General features: G+C 44.1%; 1 protein-coding gene across 1 annotated transcript in view; it reads right to left on the minus strand.

Moving 5' to 3' along the window:
- ercc6 (excision repair cross-complementation group 6) overlaps nucleotides 1-12142 on the minus strand; it is a 44546-nt gene extending 32404 nt beyond the window's left edge. The window contains exons 1-6 of the mRNA XM_080739761.1: nucleotides 12074-12142; nucleotides 11475-11686; nucleotides 7968-8199; nucleotides 4221-4341; nucleotides 3027-3147; nucleotides 1649-2369 (exon numbers count right to left, since the gene is read on the minus strand). Coding sequence (XP_080595887.1) covers nucleotides 1649-2369; nucleotides 3027-3147; nucleotides 4221-4341; nucleotides 7968-8199; nucleotides 11475-11676 — 1397 coding nt within the window. The 5' untranslated portion in view covers nucleotides 11677-11686; nucleotides 12074-12142. The remainder of the gene's footprint in view (nucleotides 1-1648; nucleotides 2370-3026; nucleotides 3148-4220; nucleotides 4342-7967; nucleotides 8200-11474; nucleotides 11687-12073) is intronic.
- Between the last annotated feature and the right edge of the window lie 8430 nt (nucleotides 12143-20572).

The following is a 20572-nucleotide window of genomic DNA, read 5'->3' on the forward strand; positions in this document are numbered from 1 at the left end:
GGAACTAAATATTTTGAGATGGGGGTCCGTGGACAAATACATCATTTTGGGGGTCCTTCACAAGAAAAGGTTTGATAACCACTGACATAGTAGTCTCTCAAGAACAGACTAACTGAGCTCCAGTTAAGTGAAAAGGACCTTTTCTTTGGCGATGGCTGGCCAGATTGCTGACATAGAAACATAGGGTTTTTCAAAAAAACCTTAGGATTCAAAAGACACTTATAGAATCAGGTCAAATTTTCACAATTTTTCAAAAATAGCAGATCTACAAGCTCGCAGTGAGCTTGTATATCTGCTATTTTTCAATAGTTAAAGCATAAAATAATGATACACAAAATGTGTACCCGTTCTGAATGGGTTAATGGAGCAGGAGAGAGAGAGAGAAAGAGAGAGAGAGAGAGAGAGAGAGAGAGAGAGAGAGAGAGAGAGAGAGGCAGTTAGAGTTACAGTCGTCACACAGCAAATGAAGATTGATACAGACAATTAGTACAGGGAGCTCCCCAGAAAGGTGCGGAGTGGAGGATAAGAATCCATCTTCATTTGGGTCTGGTCCTGTCACCCTGCCATGAAAACTGGTCCTTTAGCTGGGCCTGGGAGACCACACTCTCTAATTAAGTCAAGACTAAGCATTGGTTCAGTTAATTACACTTTTCTCCCTCTCTCTCTCTCCCTCTCTGACACCCCCGCCTACAACTACAATACCACCCCCCCAAACCCCCACTAATAATATTATTGCTTGTCTAAGCTGGCGTCACTGTCCAAACCCCGTCAATGCCATCGAATTGACATTCCATCGCAGTAGTGCAGAGAAAAGGACACATGCCAACACCATTTATTTGGCGGCTATAAATATGAAATCTCATTAGGGCTGCTCTTCCATTAATTTGAGCATTACAGTGAGTGAGTGTATAAAGCCATGTGCAGGCGGATAATTAGGGCAGTGTGAGAGCAGAGCGAGTGGGAGAGAATTTGCTTAGTCAAGAAACAGCTGCCAATCTCATCTGGGATTAGCGCTCCCTCTGCCCCTATGGGGCCCAGCAGTAACCAACTGGTTTCCCCTCTACAAAGAACAACAGTAAAATAGAATACCAAAACTGCAATTACAAATGTGTTGCTCCATAGTTAACGGCCAAATGTGGTACTCAGTCAGATCATATGTGGCTATATGGCTATATCCTTTCTTTAAACTTTGTGTGGTCCCTATTTTTGGCATCATTTAGCCAACAAAAGCAGAAATCGCATATCTTCAAGCTCACAACAGCAGAGCTTGTAGATGAGCTATTTCCGCTATTCAAAGTATTTTCTTTCACGTGGATAAGAAACAATACAACCGCGAGGACCTGTGTGTACAGGCCTCGCGGTTTTGACCAAACAAGCCATATGGGAAAAGAAGCAGAGATAAATCCATGTTTCTGCAGCTAGCTTGCATGCAGACTCAATGCGGACCGGATGTCTGCGGAATACTCCGCTAGGAATCATGGGAAATCTTGAGCGTCTTAACAGGGCCATGGCACTCCTGGGGGAGGCGTTGAGACGCGTGTAGAGTGTGGACATCTTAGGCGCAAAAGCATTAATAGAATACTATCTTATAGTAAACATGACCTGGTTTTAAAACCGAAAACCATAAGGAAAAGTAAGGGCCTCTTACCTTATTCTTTGTTTGTAGGAATCCAAATCTCCATCATCTCTGCATTTCGGCTCTTTTTTCCCCTTCTTCCCAGAATGCTCTTCCTCTGAACTGTCGGGGCAGTATTCCTCCTCACTTTCCTCTCTCTTCTTCTGTTTCCTCTGGCCTTTCCCCACGCTCTTCCTCTTATACGGCTTCAACTCGTACTCTTCGTCGTCGTCATTTCCCCCAAAGCCCTCCTCCATGTCTTCTCTCGCCTCTCTGTCGGGATCGAAGCCCTCGTCGCTGGGTAGATACTCGGACCCCTCGCTGTCCGTCCCCTCCCCCTCGGCACGGGGCCTTCTCCGGGGTTTCGGCGGCCGTGGTTCGGCCTTGGGCCGGGCCTTAGGGTGGGCCTTCAGGGCGGTTATCTGGAGCTTGCGCATACGTTTTTGCAGCTTTTTATCCTTTGGGGAGGCGAGTGTTCCATTGCTCCTTTTCTTTCCCACCCCCTCGGGGCTCTTTTTCTTCTTCTGAGGCGCCGGCTTCTTCCTGTCTGTAGCCAACTTGGCCTGGTCCGTCAGGTACTGGTCAAAGGCCGAGTTCTCCATCATCATCATCGCTTTCCGGGGCTCCTTCTCCTTCTCCACCTTCTGAGGGATCCGCGTTCCGAACGGCGTCATTTGGCCCGTCCGTATGAGCTCCTCCCACTCCGTCTCCTGGGATGGCATGAGCATGCTGCCCAGCGTCGACGGCCCCGGTTCTAGTAGAACAAGACAGGATAATGACGATACAGGGTCAAATCGATGCTTTGTCGTACAACCGTGTCACTACACTACACTCGCCATTGTCAGCCCCAAGAAAAGGGTTATGACACATGTAAAATCCAGCACTAAGCCTGACTTACACTTCGATGAATGATAAACCTGGCTTCGTGTGGGCCTGGATCTTTACCATTGTGCAGTTGTAATGCTGGGGTAAAGCCAACACCTTGACCACTAGCCTAAAGGAGAATTTCCCCTTGGCCCGGGGACATGTTAGGCAGAGGCTCTGGGCCACTACTGCTACAATGTCACACGGAGGTGACCCTGTGTAACTAGGTTCACTTCATCAGTGGTGTTAACCCAGGAAATATTTTATACTTTAGTATGTCATTTGTAACTCAAATATTTGCTCCTGGGAGCTTAATATTTAATAGGCGGGGGTCAGCGGCCAAATACATATAATTCTAGGGGTCCCTGACATGACAAAGTTTGAGAACCACTGACGCAAAAAAAAGACTTCACGATTAAAAAAAAAATAGCAGATCTACAAGCTCGCAGCTTGTTGAGCTTGTAGATCTGCTACTTTTCAATAGCTAAAGCATAACATAATGGTTAAAGCGGTTCAAATCTAAAGCGACAAAGCGGCTGACACTCACCTTCCTCCCCATCGTCCTCTGCTTGGAGCTCGGCTAGAAGCTCTGCTCTCAGGGCATCGTCCACTTCCAGGACAGCCTGTAGTCTCCGCTGTTTAGCCCGGATCTTCTTCAGCTGATTCTCCTGTACGCATAAGGTGTATAAGCTCATCATTGGAAATGGTCTCATATGGCATTTAGGGATGGGTATCGTTCACCTTTGAATCGATACAATACCTCGATACGATACCCTTTTCGATACCATTTTTGACAGTTTTTATTTAAGTTTAACTTCAACACAGAAAGAGTGGTGACTCGCTGCTGCGGTAGAGCAGAGGTGATAATGATGATCACACAGTGTGGCGGAGCGGAGAGTATAGACGTTGGATAATCATCATAATAATAAACATAGGCTATTGTTGGCTATTTTCCACAGTATAAACGAGTGTAGCCTACTAAAGCAGTCATTTAACTCTCAGTAGCCCAACTGTTACAGATGCGACCGGCCAGGGGTGCGTTCCAGAGTATCGAAACGAGGTATCGTTCATTTTTACGTGAACCGATACCCGATAGTATCGACGCCATGCGATCGATACCATTATAAGTATCGCAGACGAAACCCATCCCTAATGGCATTGTTGTTCTAGTGCAGCTTTGAAGGAGTCCTGTATAAAACACCTATATGTTTTCTTTAGTTTTTTCATTGGGCAAAAGACGTACTTTATGTACGTATCACCTCTGTCGAGGTTCCAAGAGATACCAAAACACTGCAGACGGACTGGGTCAGAGAGAACCATCACAAGCATCAATGCATGACAACATACTCCCCTATACAGCACGGAGGCTCCCGAATATTCCTAAAGAACTTTTAAACTATACGTTGTAAAAGTGAAATTAATCAATACTAACTAATTGCATGGCCTATTTAATCAGCTACAAATTGTATCAGAACCGCTTTTGTTGACAGGATTAGCACGTTAGCATTAGATTTATTTTCAGCGATGTTTAGCGGTCTCCTACGCAGAGGGTTGGATGCCACTATGACGTCCAGCTACAGGTGAAGGGGATCCTATCTGCAGTGGAAACGTTAAGTAAAGCTAGAAGAGTTGAGTAGAGTAGAGCAGAGCTGGTATGGTACTGTACAAAGCTCCATTAGTGAGACATCATTATTCAGGTACTGTTATAATGGAACATGCCTTCACATGCAGTGACTCATACCTTATTCTCTTTCTGACGCTTGACAGACTCGATCTTCCTTCTGATGTCCTTGCTAGAGGCGGCGTAGGGACTCAGCTGTTCTAAGATCTTGTTGATGTGTTTTAGAGCCGTGGTAACAGACCTGAAACACGCAGTCAGCAATATGATTTGTTTACAGTTTTTTGTGTGTGACTGAGGACAGTTTTTTCTCCTCCCGTTATTTGTAGTACAATGTTCTGGGTATATTTGCTGATGCATATTCTGAAACAACAACCAATTCTTTGTTTTAACCATATAAGCCCATAGCTCTGGTCAATAGCATTGGAGGAGTTCTCCTTAACACTATGATACATCTTTCTGGCCGAGGCACAGCCTTCGCTCCCTCTCGTCTGGTCCAAAAATAACAAAAACTGTTTTGCTACTCACCAAAACAAAGGTATCTGTGGCGAGTAGAAAGTTTACTATATTTAGTGGACGCAGTCTGGGCCCCCCACCACACGCATATCTAGGCCGAAATGAAAATGTATCTACCGGACGGAGACACTGGTTGAAGACTGTTTTTACGAAACAGCGCTACCAACGTTGCAGAGCCGAATAACACCCAACGGGACTAATGCTCTGTTAATGCGGTCCTCTGACCTACGCGACGGTAGTGAGTTGGCACCGTGATGGCGAGGACACATAGCAAAAAACTAGAAGAAATGGAGTCTCCTTCTGGTGGATTATTTTTTATTTCGCCCTAAATTTTTATTTTAGGCATGTGGTGGGGGGCCCAGACAAGGTCCACTAAGTACAGTAAGCTTTCAACTCGCAACCGATACCTTTGTTTTGGCGAGTAGCAAAACACTTTTTGTTATTTTTGGACCAGACGTCAAGGACCGCAGGCTTTGCCTCTGACGGACGGATGTAGAGTATCATAGCGTTAACACATACAACACATGCCATTTAACAATACCTTCGTACTCTCATATGCCCCTGTCTCCATAGACTTCCATGTAATTCATAGTGCACGGATCATGCACACCCATGCCTAGATAATGCACCACGTGTGTCCACATTGCTCACAGTTTTCAAACAAAAAAATCCGAATGGAAATCCGTTCAGGCATTCATGAGTTAGCAGCCATTATGTTTTCCTAAAATGTAAACAAAGATGGCTGCCATGTTTGAAAGATGGGGTTGCTATGGGGGTTAAACATGCAATTTCGCGATTGCTATCATGCCTACTACATTTTTTGGGGTCAAAAAAAAGTTTTTTTTTTTTTCAAAAACGGGAAATTCTCTGGACTATCGGGCCTGGCAGGGAAAGACATTGAAATAATCTCGGGACTATCGGGCCTGGCAGGGAAAGACATTGAAATAATCTCGGGACTATCGGGCCTGGCATGCAATGAGTTAAGGAGAACTTGTCTAGCGCTATGGACCAGAGCTAATAAGTCCCTATATACTGTATGTACGTCACGACGAATAGTGAGAGTGGTTAATGAGTTTTTACTGCAAAGAAATTGCACAGTAATTGGCACAATTACTTCAGTATAATTTTTGAATGGCTCAGTGGAATTTTACACTGTAAACGTTGAGTGATCAGCCCACAAATGGCAGTATCTGCAGGAGACTATCGATTCTGCCTCCCCAAAAATTGCAGTAAACAGAAACTCTTAGCACTTAGCCCTTAGGATCAATGCATTATCGGCATGTCTGTCATCTGAAGTGCATGTACTGTCGGAAGTTTAAGGGCTTTACTGCATTCTAGTCTTTTCTTACTCCCAAGTATCAGACAGTTTCCCTCATCAGTGGTGTAAAGTAACTAAGTACATTTAAGTACTGTATTTAAAGGGGGCCTGTCACCTAAAGGGTTACTGTCACTTTAAGAATCATCTTAAAAAACAAGTTAATATTTGTATTAACTTGTCATTGTGGGGATGCGCAATTATAAGTTAATCAAATTAATTGTCTGTATAGCCTGACTGTATGACTACTTACTGTACTGGTCAGCTGTTGTTGGGGGGCGAGGGGCAGATTACACTGTGACATGAGCTTCAGACTGTTTCAGACCGTTTTCAGAGAAGCTCATGTCACAGTGTAATCTGCCCCTCAACCCCTTTATGTGACAGTACCCCTTTAAGTACAAGTTTTAGTTATTTGTACTTTACTTGAGTAATTCCAATTTCCAATACTTTTACCTTTACTCCACTACGTCTCGGATCCAAATATTGTGCTTTTACTCCACTACATTGAAAACTTAAGTTAGTGACTTTGTAGATTATAATAATAAAGCATACGTTAACTTCAGTATTATATATATAATGTACATTTTGGCCCTTTGAAAATAGATGATCCACAAGCTCACAATTTTTATACATTTGAGAACTTGAAAAGGAACATTCTGCATAAAATCTCTTTGAGTACATTTTCATACCAATATATTTGTACTTTTAATCAAGTACATTTTGAATTCTGACCTTTACTTGTTAGGGTACGGTCACACCAAAGTATGACTGCCTGCTGATAAGCGGATTCTGACGATGCATTTCAATGAGAATCCGCTTATCAGCTGGCAGCCATACTTTGGTGCCCTAACAGAGTATTTCTACATTGCAGTATTGATACTTTTACTTAAAGGAGTAGTTCACCCCCAAAATGACTTTTTTTCTATTGATTAGTCATGCCATGGAGACTTGAGTTCAATAAAGATTTTTTGTATTTGTTGCATTCCCAAGACAAAAACTTATTATAGTAAATTTACCATAAAAGATTAAAAAGTCTGCACACCAAATTTGCAGTTCCCAATGTAGAGCTTGTCTGTGAAGGTCTGTGGAAGAGCCATGCAGCTCGAAACGTTACCACAGTAAAGCTCTACATTGGGAACTGCAAATTTGGTGTGCAGACTTTTGTTGATTACCTTTAGTCCAGCACCCATCCTATATGGCTCTGGATGTGCTTGATCTTTTTGGCTGTTTGTCAGCTTTTTTCTCCATATAGTAAATTTACCCCCACTGATTCTGATTGGGGACCCAAATGAATGGGCCTGGATGGGGACCCGAATGCATTTGGGTGAGATGGTTAAATCTTTTTTTTTTTGTTGTCTTAGGAATGCGACGAATACAAAAAAAATATTATTGAACTCAAGTCTCCATGGCACGACTAATCAATAGAAACATTTCATTTTGGGAGTGAACTACTACGTAGAACGGGTACACATTATTGTGTATCATTATTTTATGCTTTAAATATTGAAAAATAGCAGATATACAAGCTCACAGCGCTGCGAGCTTGTAGATCTGCTATTTTTGAAAAATTGTGAAAATTAGAATTTTGACCCGATTCTATAAGTGTCTTTTGAATCCTTCTAAGGTTTCTTTTGAAAAACCTATGTTTCTATGTCAGCAATCTGGCCAGCCATCGTCAAAGAAAAGGTCCTTTTCATTTAACTGGAGCTCAGTTAGTCTGTTCTTGAGAGACTACCATGACAGTGGTTCTCAAACCTTTTCATGTGAAGGACCCCCAAAATGATATTTATTTGGCCACAGACCCCCATCTCAAAATATTTAGTTCCAGGCACCACCCAGAAGCTAAATCTGAGTTACAAACATTCGCTTTGAAAATACATACATTCAAAGATTTGCACACATTTTCACAACTTTTTCAAAAATAGCAGATCTACAAGCTCGCTTGTACATCTGCTATTTTTCACTGGTTAAAGCATTCAATAATTCTAGGCCTAAATGGGTAAAGTCAAAAATGCTTCCCCCACCACCGTGTCCCTTACCGAACGTCGTCCAGAAGGGAGCGGTACTCCTTCTGGGCCTCGGCTGCGGCAGCAGCCTGACTGGCCTCCTGTATGGCCTGGTCCACCTGCTGCATCACCCCCTGCTCCAGCACGTCCTGGTCGTACACGGCCACGCCCAGCCCCTGCAGCTCCGCCGCCCCGGAGCTGGCGCACGCCGCCTGGATGCGCTGCCGGTCGATCTGCACCAGGGAGGCACCAGGCCGCTTGCCACCTGGGGGGTGGCACATTCACCAGGGATTTAAAAACAAACGCACACAAGGTCTGATTCGTCACTAGGGCCGTTACGATTTAGGGATGGGTGTATTGGTGAGAAGTCTGAGAACCTCATGATTGCGACCATAGGTCGCATTTACTATCAAACCCTGCACAAAGTGTAAGTCCGTCCGTCAGTCCGTCACACCTCAAGTGTAAGTCCGTCAGTCTGTCTGTCACACCTCACACGTCACACTCTTGCCCTGCTCATATCTCCGCAACCGTTGCCCCGATCCATGCCAAATTTTGCACACACACTCCTTACCTGCCAAACTACAACCTCCAAGGACCCCCGGAGCTCCAGGGACCCCCAGGTCCCTGGGGGACCCCCAGATGTAAAAAATGACCAAATGTGCTAAACTGACCAAATGACCACCCCAACGGGGCTGCTCACGGGGAATTCCCGGGGACCACCGACTCCTGGTGCTCCAGAACGGATTCAAAAGTGGTGGCGCCCCCAGTGGAGGACCCCCTACACTGCAGCTCACATAAAATGCCGTAACTCCGGCTAGGAGCGACCGGGACAGCTGGGGCCGGTACCTATTCGTCCGCCTTGCCGGCGCGGAGACCCCACCCCTCATTTCTCACATGGCCCTCTTCTAGCGCCACCATGAGGCCGATTCTTGCAAAACACATTTTTGGACACTGCTCCTACAATTTTTGCCCTAAAATCACGCAAATCGGTACACAGTATGTCTACACTCATCCCATCAACATGAATCTCTCCCATATAGCGCCACCTCCAGGCCGATTTTTAAAAACACATTTTTGGACACTGCTCCTACAGATTTTGCCCTAAAATCACGCAAATCACTACACAGTATGTCTACACTCATGTCATCAACATGGATCAGGAAGATTTTGGCAAAACACATTTTTGCCCTATTTGTGGAGATAAGTGACCTACGGTCGCTTATCTCCCTATTAGGGAGCCTTACTGGTACGATACGTATCGCGACGTATCACTTGGGATGTATTGCGAAATAAATTGTGATATTCATTATATATATATCATCATATATATATATATATATATATATATATGAATCACTGTAAGGTGAACTATCTATAGTATAGTGACATCTAGGAGCGGAGTGTCAGGACCAGACTTCTACCATTGGTTCAACTTTCTTTCTATGCATGGGATTTTTATTTTTTTTATTTTTTTTAAGCCTGTATCCAGTATCGACAGTATTGGGAAATAAAATATTTTGATATCGATTATCTTGCCCATCCCTACCACGGTTACAAATGTAAGTAATGATGACAAAAAAACTGAATGATCCCAATCTAACTTGGGTGGGTCTACTTCCTGCGTTTGTAAAGGAAAGCACTAGCACTGTAAATTATTAACATAGAGAAATAACAAATCAAAAGATTAAGGTCGTTCATTGGAAGGACAATACCAGTAAGACTCCCTAATCGGGAGATAAGCGACCGTAGGTCACTTATCTCCACAAATAGGGCAAAAATGTGTTTTTCCAAAGACTTCCTGATCTATGTTGATGACATGAGTGTAGACATACTGTGTAGTGATTTTCGTGATTTTAGGGCAACAACTGTAGGAGCAGTGGCCAAAAATGTGTTTTAAAAATCGGCCTGTAGGTGGCGCTAGAAGAGGGCCATGTGAGAAATGAGGGGTGGGGTGTCCGCGTTGCCTTGGCGGACGAATAGGTACCGGCCCCGGCTCTCCCGGACGCTCCTAGCCCGAGTTACGGCATTTTATGTGAGCTGCAGTGGCAGGGGGTCCTCCACTGGGGGCGCCACCACTTTTGCATCCGTTCTGGAGCACCAGGAGTGGGTGGTCCCCGGGAATTCCCCGTGAGCAGCCCCGTTGGGGTGGTCATTTGGTAATTTTTGCACATGTGCTCATTTTTTACACTTGGGGGTCCCCGAGGGAGCTGGGGGTCCCTGGAGCTCTGGGGGTCCTTGGAGGTTGTAGTTTGGCAGGTAAGGAGTGTGTGTGCAAAAGGGGGCATGGATCGGGGCAACGGTTGCGGAGATATGAGCAGGGCAAAAGTGTGATGTGTGACGTGAGTCACGGAGGGAACTTTTTTTACACCAGGGGGTCCCCCAGGGACTTGGGGGTCCCTGGAGCTCCGGGGGTCCTTGGAGGTTGTAGTTTGGCAGGCAAGGAGTGTGTGTGCAAAAGCTGGCATGGATCGGGGCAACGGTTGCCGAGATATGAGCAGGGCAAAACGTGTGTGACGGACGGACGGACGGACAGACGGACACCTGGTGGAGCTTTCTGTAGTAAGTGCGACCTACGGTCGCAATCAGTCAACCGAAGCAGGGACGTGTGTGTTTACAATAGATTGAATAGATTGTGGATAAATGCAGAGTTTGAAGTTGAATGGGCTTATAAAGGATGGGGTGTGTTTGATCAAATGAATAACAAATGTCTCAAGCAACATAAAAACTGCACTCACAAAAGCCAGCGTAGATGTGAACATTACCCCAGAACAGGAGTGTATTCAAGTGAAATTCCCCTTTAAGCCATAAATGTTCAATGTCAATAACATTTATAACTAAAATGCAAACAAAGAGCTAAACTAAAAAACAATACGTTTTACTACATATCAGTGGTATAAAGTCATTGATTTGGCTGTTTGGTGCTGCCGAGATTTTGTGACACGAACCGAAATAAATTAGGCTCTAAAAGTGGAGTATGCACCTTTATCCAAGGTGCTTTAAAGAGTGTGTGTGCATTACATTCAACCATTCACACACACATTCATACACCGATGGCAGAGGAAACCATCAAGGCACCAACCTGCTCACTGCCGGGAGCAACTAGGGGTTCAGAGTCTTGCTCAAGGACTCCTCGACAAGTTCGACACAAACTCTGCGGGAGCCCGGGATAGAACTGGGAACCCTCCATGTTCTAAGACGGCAACACTACCCCCGAGCCACTGCCGCCCCATGTTAAGGGAATAACCCGGAAGTGGCGTTAGGACGACAACCGAAGCGTCATTGTGCCATTGCGGGGTCGCGTGCAGCCGTGCACAAGGGTTGAATTGAATACATGTCCTTTTGGTTCAGCACTGCTCAACTGTCACCCGGTAGTGATAGGCACTAACCAATGGGACAGACCTAAACGACGGAAGAACGGCACTTTGTTGACTCTCCCGTTAGCCTCTCAAGTGTCAAAGTTCAAAGGTATGGCAGGAATTGCATGCTGTACACAGCGGAGTTCCACTCTTTACAACTCCTACTGTGTGGCGGTGGCTTTACCTTCCCCAGTGTTGTCGGGGTGCGCTGCAGCGGCGGCCTCGGGGTTGGTGTCAGCCTCCTGGCTGGTCCCGGAGCCTCTGGTGGTCCCATCCTCCTCCTCGGTCTCTGCAGCCAGGCTGAGAGAAGAGGCAGCGCTCACTGTCACTGGACTGGACAGCAAGGAGGAGGACACCTGCTCCTCTCTGCCACCATCTACCGGCATGACGACGCAACTGCAACACATAAGAGCAGCAGCCAGTCGGGTCAAAACCTTTTATATATACTCTATGGTCAAAACGGATTGTGTAACGTTAAAAATAATAGTCAACCTAAAGTTAAACGCTCTGAAGAATGTCCTACTCGTCATTATCTTTAAAGAAAATGTTATATGGAATATGGTTATAAGCATGGTTAAATGTATCACAATTCATCACCAGCAACTGCTTTGTTTACGTGGCTAGGCTAGCCCTGCTAACAGTTAGCCGGGCTCAGGGCTGAGCTAGAATCAGATTTACCCGGATTTACCCTAGGCTCTGACTGACCATTATCGTCAGTTTCGTTCGTTTACGTGTAAGTAAAACTATAATATCTGAAGGAAGGAAACGGCAAGAATCACTTACAAAACGTTCAGTTACACAAAAACAATGGCTTCCTCATAAAATGCATGTTCGCTGCCAAGCCACTCGCTGTTCTTTCAGGCTGCAGATCCGGTGTAGAGAGAAGCAGTGAGCGGATACGGAAAGGGATTGAGTTATTAAACAAATGGGAAAACAAATCCTGTTGTTACAGAACTAAAATTATTATTAAGTCTTTTATTGTTTCTAAGGTGATTTTCTTAGCAACAATTTTTCCTCCCAAGGACCAGACTCTGAAAAAAATTAATAAAACGTTGGTTAACTTTATTTGGGGAACCACCAGAGAGGTGACAAAAAGAGACCTGCTCTATAAAAGTAAAAAGAAAGGGGGGCTGGGGGCTGTGGACTTTGGGCTCAAACTAGAAATTTCTTTTTGTAAAAATGTTGCATCTGGTTTTAAAAGGAAAGCTCTGTGGATTGGAGAGGTTTTAAGCTGGTCCAAAAAGAAGGGTAGGGCAAGGAGCTCAGTACCTTATTATAAATTAATGTATGGGGATTTATTATCCAACTCTGAACACCTGAACATTGACTGGATCGAAATGTCCAGTAAACATATTTATTCTATTATTTGTGATGATCTGTATGGTGGTCTCGATGATGTGCAGAAACAGGTGTGCTTGAAAAATATATGGAGCAAAAACCTATCTGAAAAAAAGAGGGATGTAATGTGGCTTGTCTCTGTTAGGAGGCTAGCTGTTAGAGCAGTTGTAAAATGGAGCTGCTTTGTGACAACGGTGAAATGTCCAATGGGAAATTGTAATGACGATGAGTCAATAGAACACCTGCTTGTAGACTGCCAGAGGTCAAGATATGTCTGGGGGAAGATGGCACTCATCGGTTTTAAAATCAAGGTGACTTATAACGCTGTTATGTATGGTGTGTTTGAGGAAAAAATGTCTGCTATGGATCATGACTTCTATTGGTCTGTGATTTGCACTGTGGTAAACAAGTTGTGGAACACTAGATGTGCCATGGTGATTCACCAGGAATCCATATCTGGGGAAGTTGTATTCAAGCAGATAAGAACTGAACTGAAAAGGCAAAGAACACTGGACTCAAAACAAAGAATACTCAAGCCATGGCACCTTTTGGCACTTTAAAAAGTACTGTTAAAAAAAAAGAAAAAACTATATTCTATATTTTTCTATTTTATATTTTTGGCTTCAATGTAAAATTGTAATTGTAATTGTGTAATTACTGTATGATTGTTTTCATATGCCTTTTTGTACTGCTTAAAATGACTGTATTCATATGCCTGTTTGATTGCTTGAAATGATTGTAAAACCTGCAAAATTTTCAATAAAGTTTATTTAAAAAGCGAAAGGGATTGCGTGGCTCGGTGTGCGGCTGTGCGCGTGCTTGTACAGTAGGCGGGCTCTAGACCGGATGGCACTGGTTACAACTTGGAATAGGAACTGGACCAGTTCAAACCAATATTCATTATATCCGCCAGATGGCGCCCTTTAACCACTTTCAGAAGCCTACCCTACAAAAACACTTCTGGAAAAATATGCAAATGTCCATAAAATGACAGAAGGGATGACCTTAATGATAATGAATCCCAGTTGTGAACTTGCATTTCATTAAAGATTTCAATAAACAAACAGGCCTGGAATTTAATCATTTTATTGGCAAGGACATTGACCTTTGGCGTTCCAATATTTTGAGGTCACAAAAGGTCAAGGCAGGAAGGAAAGCCATCAAATAAATCAATGATTTTAAGTACTACGGAAATATTTTCTTTCTTTATTAACGTAGTTACTATTATTTTTATGCATAGTATAACAATCAGTGAATTAAATAAATAAATACAATATTAAAAAGCTGTTTATTTCACAAAATAATATATTGGTCTTTACAAATGATCACTAGATCAGTAGTACTACTGTAGAAGGACTCATCAGAGAGTCACTGGACTCATTATGAGATGGAGAGTGAGGGGGAGATGAGAATTAAGAATCTCAACTGAAGACAAAAAACCTTGAGGAAAGAGGCATAGGAGAAAACTGTACATTCAGTGGAAAAAGAACATGTCTTACTTGAGTAAAAGTATCAATACTGCAATAGAAATACTCTGTTACAAGTAAAAGTCCGCAATTCAAAATATACTTGAGTAAAAGTACAAAGGTTTTGGCATCAAAACTTAAAGTACCAAAAGTGAAAGTACAAAATGTTTGAAAAAAGCAGATCTACAAGCTCACGTTGCGAAGCGTGAGCTTTTAGATCAACTATTTTCAAATAGCCTAGGTATAAAATAGGGCCAAAGTGGATTAATGATATAATCTGCAAAGTAACTACATGTAGTAACTCACATTTTTAAATAATTGTAGTAAAAGTAGGCTACAATATTGGGATCAGAGATGTTGTGGAATAGAAGTAAAAGTACTGAAAACTGGATATACTCAAGAAAAGTACAGATACCTCAAAATTGTACTTAAATACAGCACTTAAGTAAATGTACTTAGTTATTTAACACCACTGACATTCAACAGGGGCAGTGTGGGGCTGGGCTGGGCTGGGCAGGAAACTTTGGTTTATTTTTGGTACCACCTGAGGCTGAGCTCAGACCACTCGGGTACCAAAAATAAATATGCAAAAAGGGAAGCTACGGTGTGCAAACATTTATTTTATCTCTAAGTGCAGTAGACTAAAGCAAATGAGTTTCTGCATGCAAACCCCTGCCGCACGGGCAGCCTCATTGATTATTTATGAAGAATATTCTCTACATGTCATGAAGTATTTCATATGAATATGATAATTCAATATCTACAAAGACATTCTTTACCCCGGCCTCTACTGACCACAATACTTTTAGACTTTTATTTAATTTGAGTGTGGCCTCTCTTAATAGATGTTGAACTGCTCTCCACTGGAATCGCTAAATAAAATGTGAAGTTACAGTCTAATGATTAATCAATCATGCCTGTGATTAAACCAGATGCAGGGCAGACTAAGCTCTCTCCCAACCTCTGCTTGGCTTGTTGTAGCACCGGTGTCCGTGCATACTGCACATGTAGGCTCTATGTACGGTAGTTAGTTCAGTGGTTCTCAAATGTTCACATTTCAAGGTCTCCTCTTAACTCTGACAGTGTACAAATGGAACCAAATGGACCCGTTAAGCCTCGATCAGAGTCGGGTTAGTGCGGTGTAGTCTTTTTGAGCGTTAACGTTGTAGTTTTATGACTCAAAAAGACTACACCGCACTACACCGCGCGACCCGACTCTGATCGAGGCTTTAGGGTCCATTTGGTTCCATTTGTACACTGTCAGAGTTACAGACTTGTATGGGTCAATTTAGAGCCCCCTAAAGGAACCCACAGAGTCCCTGGAATCCACTTTGAGAACCACTGTAGTAGTTAACACTTTGATTACAATGCTGCAGCTGTTGGCAACATAGTCCTATTATGGGATTTTTGTGGTCCATTTACTGTTTTCTTTCCTATCTTTTATGATTTCAAAGACTTAAGAAATAGAGTAGATGTACTGCTCTTATTGACGGCAAAGTCTTTCTGAGTTCAAATGCAGACAGACAGACAGACAGACAGACAGACAGACAGACAGACAGACTGACATATCAAACTTGGGCTCCTTGCAATTGTTGAAAATCACTACATTAGCAGAAGGGCCCAGATCAAAGTTATCATGTGTCTCTAATCATACAGCAGTATATTATGCTTCAGGACCATTATCCCACAGAATGCCGTTGAGGATGTTTGGCATAGATTGTTGTTGTTCACTTCTTTTATAGCCTATTTATATCCTAAGTTAATTAATTGCTAGTTTGTCATGTGAGCTTGTACAGATGTGCTATTTTCTGTGTGTGACGCAGGCATGCAACCAAGTATAAAAGTCGAGGAAATGGAGAGCGAGTGGGGATCGTAACAGGGATGTGGTAGCCTAAATTGACCGGCTGGCAGAACCATGCTGGGATTAATGGTTGTGATCTTGACTGTTCTTTTGTGTGTATCGTCATCAGAACACTGTCGTCTCAATCAGTGTCGTGACTCGTGACTCCATCTCCCGGGATATAATGGTGGATATGTGTGGTTCAGCTGAATCCTGACTGTGTTCATGGTGGGGCCGGTTTGGCGTCCGGTCCGGGGTTGTTTCGCCGTACCTCCACATTGCTGCAGGTCCTTTAATGAAATCCTATTTCTTACACTTGCATCCTTTCCTGGTATGTTAGTCCCTTCCACTGAGGAAACATAGAAGAGGAGAGAGGAAAGGATGAACCTTTGTTTAGAGAAGGGGACGTCAATTCCTCTGAAGTGTCATGTCGTGCAACGTCCATTTCTGATGATCACAGGTGATAGGCCAACTCCCTTGTAGGGGCGTTCTATTGTCAGCTGGAGGGGCGGAAGGAAGCATTAAGGTTTCCTACGTCCTACCTCCTCATTGATGCCTCCTGATCCTATTTCCTAAGTCCTTCGAACAGGTATAAGAGAAAAAAATGTCTGACTGACTTCTACTTCCTGTAGAAGCTAGGATATAGGAAATAGGACAGATCAGAATAAGGACCTGAGACGCAGCCAGTGTCTTTCTCTCTCACGAGTTTCTCTCATAAGTTTGGCTGTCGGCCACCCCATGCAGGCGCGCACCATGGGGATGGATGGGGAGTCCGTTCCACTCTTCCTGGTCAGCTTACTGCACACTGCACAGATAAGTGGTGGACAAAGTACTCAACCCCAAGTATACTTGAGTCCAGGCACGTGCAGCACACATAGACATCAAAGGGGGCTTGAGCCCCTGCCCTTTTATCTGTTTGTAAAAAGGTGCCCTTTAGGCCCTTATTAGACGGCGGCGCTGCCGATCTCATTTTGGATTCGTTTTCAAAATGAGATCGCCTTTACACCTCGCATTGGCTCATATTGTCTGCATTTACACGGAATGCACCATGTAATGCAAAATGCTGTAGTTCATATGCCCGGCCTACAGGTGGCACTGGAAAACCAGTAAAAAGAAGAGAATGCGCATGCGCTCAAACCAGTGACTTCCTTCACTTCCTGCCTCTCTCTTCCGTCCGTAGACCACGAATGCGGTTTTTACTATGGTGAAAGAAATGCAAATGTCCTCTTTCCAAGCCATACCTGAAGGCAGCATTCAAGATAATTGCCTTGTCCAAACTCTCCTCCTTATGTTGAAAGAATTGCCCTCTCTGTGTATAAATCCATGCTGTTACGCCACATCTCCAGTGTGCACTTGATTATGCTTAGTTCAGAGTGGTATCAAGCACTGAAAATAGCCAACCTCCAAGCGACGCGTTGTGAGCTTGGAGGTCTGCTATTTTTGAAATTTCAGCCCCCTCGCATGAGCCGACTTAGCACCGTTACCCATGGACGGATTAACCCCGCGAGGGCCCCCTGGCCGATATTTTTTTTATCATTAGTGTTTTAATTTACATTACTCAAGTAGCCTACATGTACTAACAGAATACAAAGTAAACAACATGACCCAAACACTGCAGCAACATACGACACCTTGACATGAAGTGAACTCTGCTCTGCTCTGATTAAAGCTGAGTTTTATGGCCTTTTATGGGACGTGATATCGTCTCTGACCGGGTGGAAACCTTGTATGTCCACAGCCATTTTTCTTTTATTATTATAAAAACAAGCTTGTATAGCTCTGAGCTTCTGAGCTTTTGTTTGTCTCCACCTTTGTGCGACACTCGATCTTGTGTTATGATGTAGTACAGCTTTCATTTATGAAAAATAAAAACACATAACAAGTTTAAGTGTGTGCGATATATACAAGGTTTTCTGCCCAGCGAACAACGGTGATACATTGTCAGTCATGATTGGCTTAAACACAGTGGATCACAGTCCAAACTGGGCAGAAGAAAGACTGTCCCTCACAACAAGACATACGACAACATTCACAGAGGAACATTGTTTGTGTTTGAGAGGACAACTGGACTCTTCCTTCAGAAGAGCAGCTTTCCATTGGAGCCAGAGAGACAGCAGAACAGATTTCCATTGGAGCCAGAGAGACAGTTGTTTTGGGGTTCTACTGAACCTTCTAAGTTATGATCTGAGCGGCTGTCATCAGAGACAACATGGCTAAGGACAAACGTTCAGGTCGGGGGGGTTCCAGGGGGGGTTCCGACAACCCAGCACTGGAGCTGGACGAAGTCTCTTTCCAGGTGAGATCATATTTGAACTGGGGACCCCCCCCCCCCCACCCTGACGAGCACTAAGAGTTGAGGCATTACATTTTGTATAACATGGTTCTTTTGTGAAAATAGCGATGCTCACAACGTGAGGTGTTGTGAGCATGTAGATCGGCTATTTTCACAATTTCTGCCTCTAATATTAGACAATTTGGCCAATGTTTAATTTGTTTGTCGTTTTAGAGGTATTAAAAAGTCCTTAAATTGTCACTTTAGAAATGTGCATAGTTTGGGGACCCTCCTGGGGGTCCCGACCCAGAGGTTGAGAACCACTGCACCCGGCCAGACACCAGAGCAACTCCCATCGGTCTTGTACTGATGATTAGGTCCGTGTGTGTTTGTGTATCTCCAGACAGAGGGTCCAGCTGTGTGTCCCCAGACCAGGAAGGTGTCCTCAGGCTCGGTGGCAGAGGGGGGGACCCCCAGGACAGAGGGGACAGCGGGGACGCCCAGGAAAGGGGGGACCTCCAGGAAGGTGTCCTCGGGCTCGGCGGTGGCAGTGAAGGCGGTGGTCCGATGGGCGTCGTACACCTGCAGCCGCTGGAAGCACTCTGCTAGACAGAGGATCAGGAGGAAACTCACTGGTACACGCACGCCTGCGCACGCACACACGCACGCACGCACGCACACACACACACACACACACACACACACACACACACACACACACACACACACACACACACACACACACACACACAGCATTTCTCTCTACAATCATAGAGGTGAGCTGGAAGTGTTTTTCTTTTGGGGGACTGGGGGCTGCCTGTTGTTTGCACATCACACAGTAGGCCTATAGACCGTTTTCCTAAGTGCGTGCCTTTAGAGAGCACCGCCGCCATTGCTGCGGTGTAAACCTCAGCCAGTGGTGGCGCAGAAGTATTTAAAATGAAATTATAAAAAATGGGAAATACTCAAGTAAAGTACAAATACTCAAAATTGTACTGTAAAATTACAGTATTTAATGTACTACAATGGCACAGATGCTTTCCCGGTTTTAAAGGGTTAAGTTGATCATTGTGATTTTATGAAGTGAAAAAGAAGAACGGAGAAATCCAATGTGAGATCTAGTGGAGGTTTCGACATATACAGTACTGTCTTAACACTTCCTGTGCCAATCTCGTCCAGGAACGTGATAACTGGTTACCATGCATTACCAGGTAAACAGGTGCCGCAGTAGCGGCTGGTGAGCGAAAAGACTACATATCCCACGATGCAACTCGGCCGCCAGCATCATGGAGCGTCTCCATAGGCTCCTATTCATAATCATTGCTGATGCAAAGAAACAGCTTTTTCTCGGAATCTACAGTAAATGTTTTAAAGGAAGTAGTCAAGGAGTTCCACACCTGGGTGGCAGAGTTGTAGAAGGAGAATTTACCCATATATTGTCTTACAGATTTGTATTATCAGATTATCAGATTCCTTTACAAAAATGTAAACATTTTAAATAAAAATATATACCTCACCCACCACTGCGTCCAGGTGAGCTGTTGACCCTGAAGTACAAGGGCCTGGCCGAGGACGAAGGCCAGGAAGAGGAAGAGGAGGGTGATGACGTCCCAGACGGAGTAGCCATCAGACTTCTCAACAAGAAGCTCCTGGATCACTTCAGACAGCTGGCTGCAAGCAACCAGGACTCTGACCAGGTACTGACCAGGGATGGGACGATTATTGTGACGATAATCAAAATTAATATTATCCATTATCTTTCTGGGGCGGAATATTTGCCAAAAAATTGCAAATCTATAAGCTCACAACGCGCGCGTTGTGAGCTTGTAGATCGGCTATTTTTTGGCAAAGACATTTGATAGAGAGTGAAAAAAAAGTATGTATATTACCGTATATATACCTTTTACCTCAGTAGGCTCGGTAGTATCGCCAGATTTGGTTGTCAGACTAGCATTGGGGTAGCCTGGTGAACCCTTCCCCTTCAATGGTGTAGCCTGGTAAACGCTCCCCCTTCCGGAAATCGTATTTGCTTTAGTTGCAAATGATAGAATGATATAGTTTACAGTCTTTTACAATGGTCTCTGTCATTCAGAAATATTGATGTGTGTGTGTGTGTGTGTGTGTGTGTGTGTGTGTGTGTGTGCGTGTGCGTGTGCGTGTGCGTGTGTGTGTATGTGTGTGTGCATGTGTGCATGTGTAGGTGGATCTGCAGTATTTAGACACATTGCTCTCAGATGGGGCAGATCCCAACACTACAGACAGATACGGACAGACGGTCCTGCATGAGGTGAGACATGTGCGGACCCCCTCCGGGAGTCCTGACCCACAGGTTGAGAACCCCTGTTGACATGTGATATCTGTGTTAA

This window comes from Nannobrachium achirus (genome assembly GCF_963921795.1).
Source record: "Nannobrachium achirus genome assembly, chromosome: 13".
Lineage (NCBI taxonomy): Eukaryota > Metazoa > Chordata > Actinopteri > Myctophiformes > Myctophidae > Nannobrachium > Nannobrachium achirus.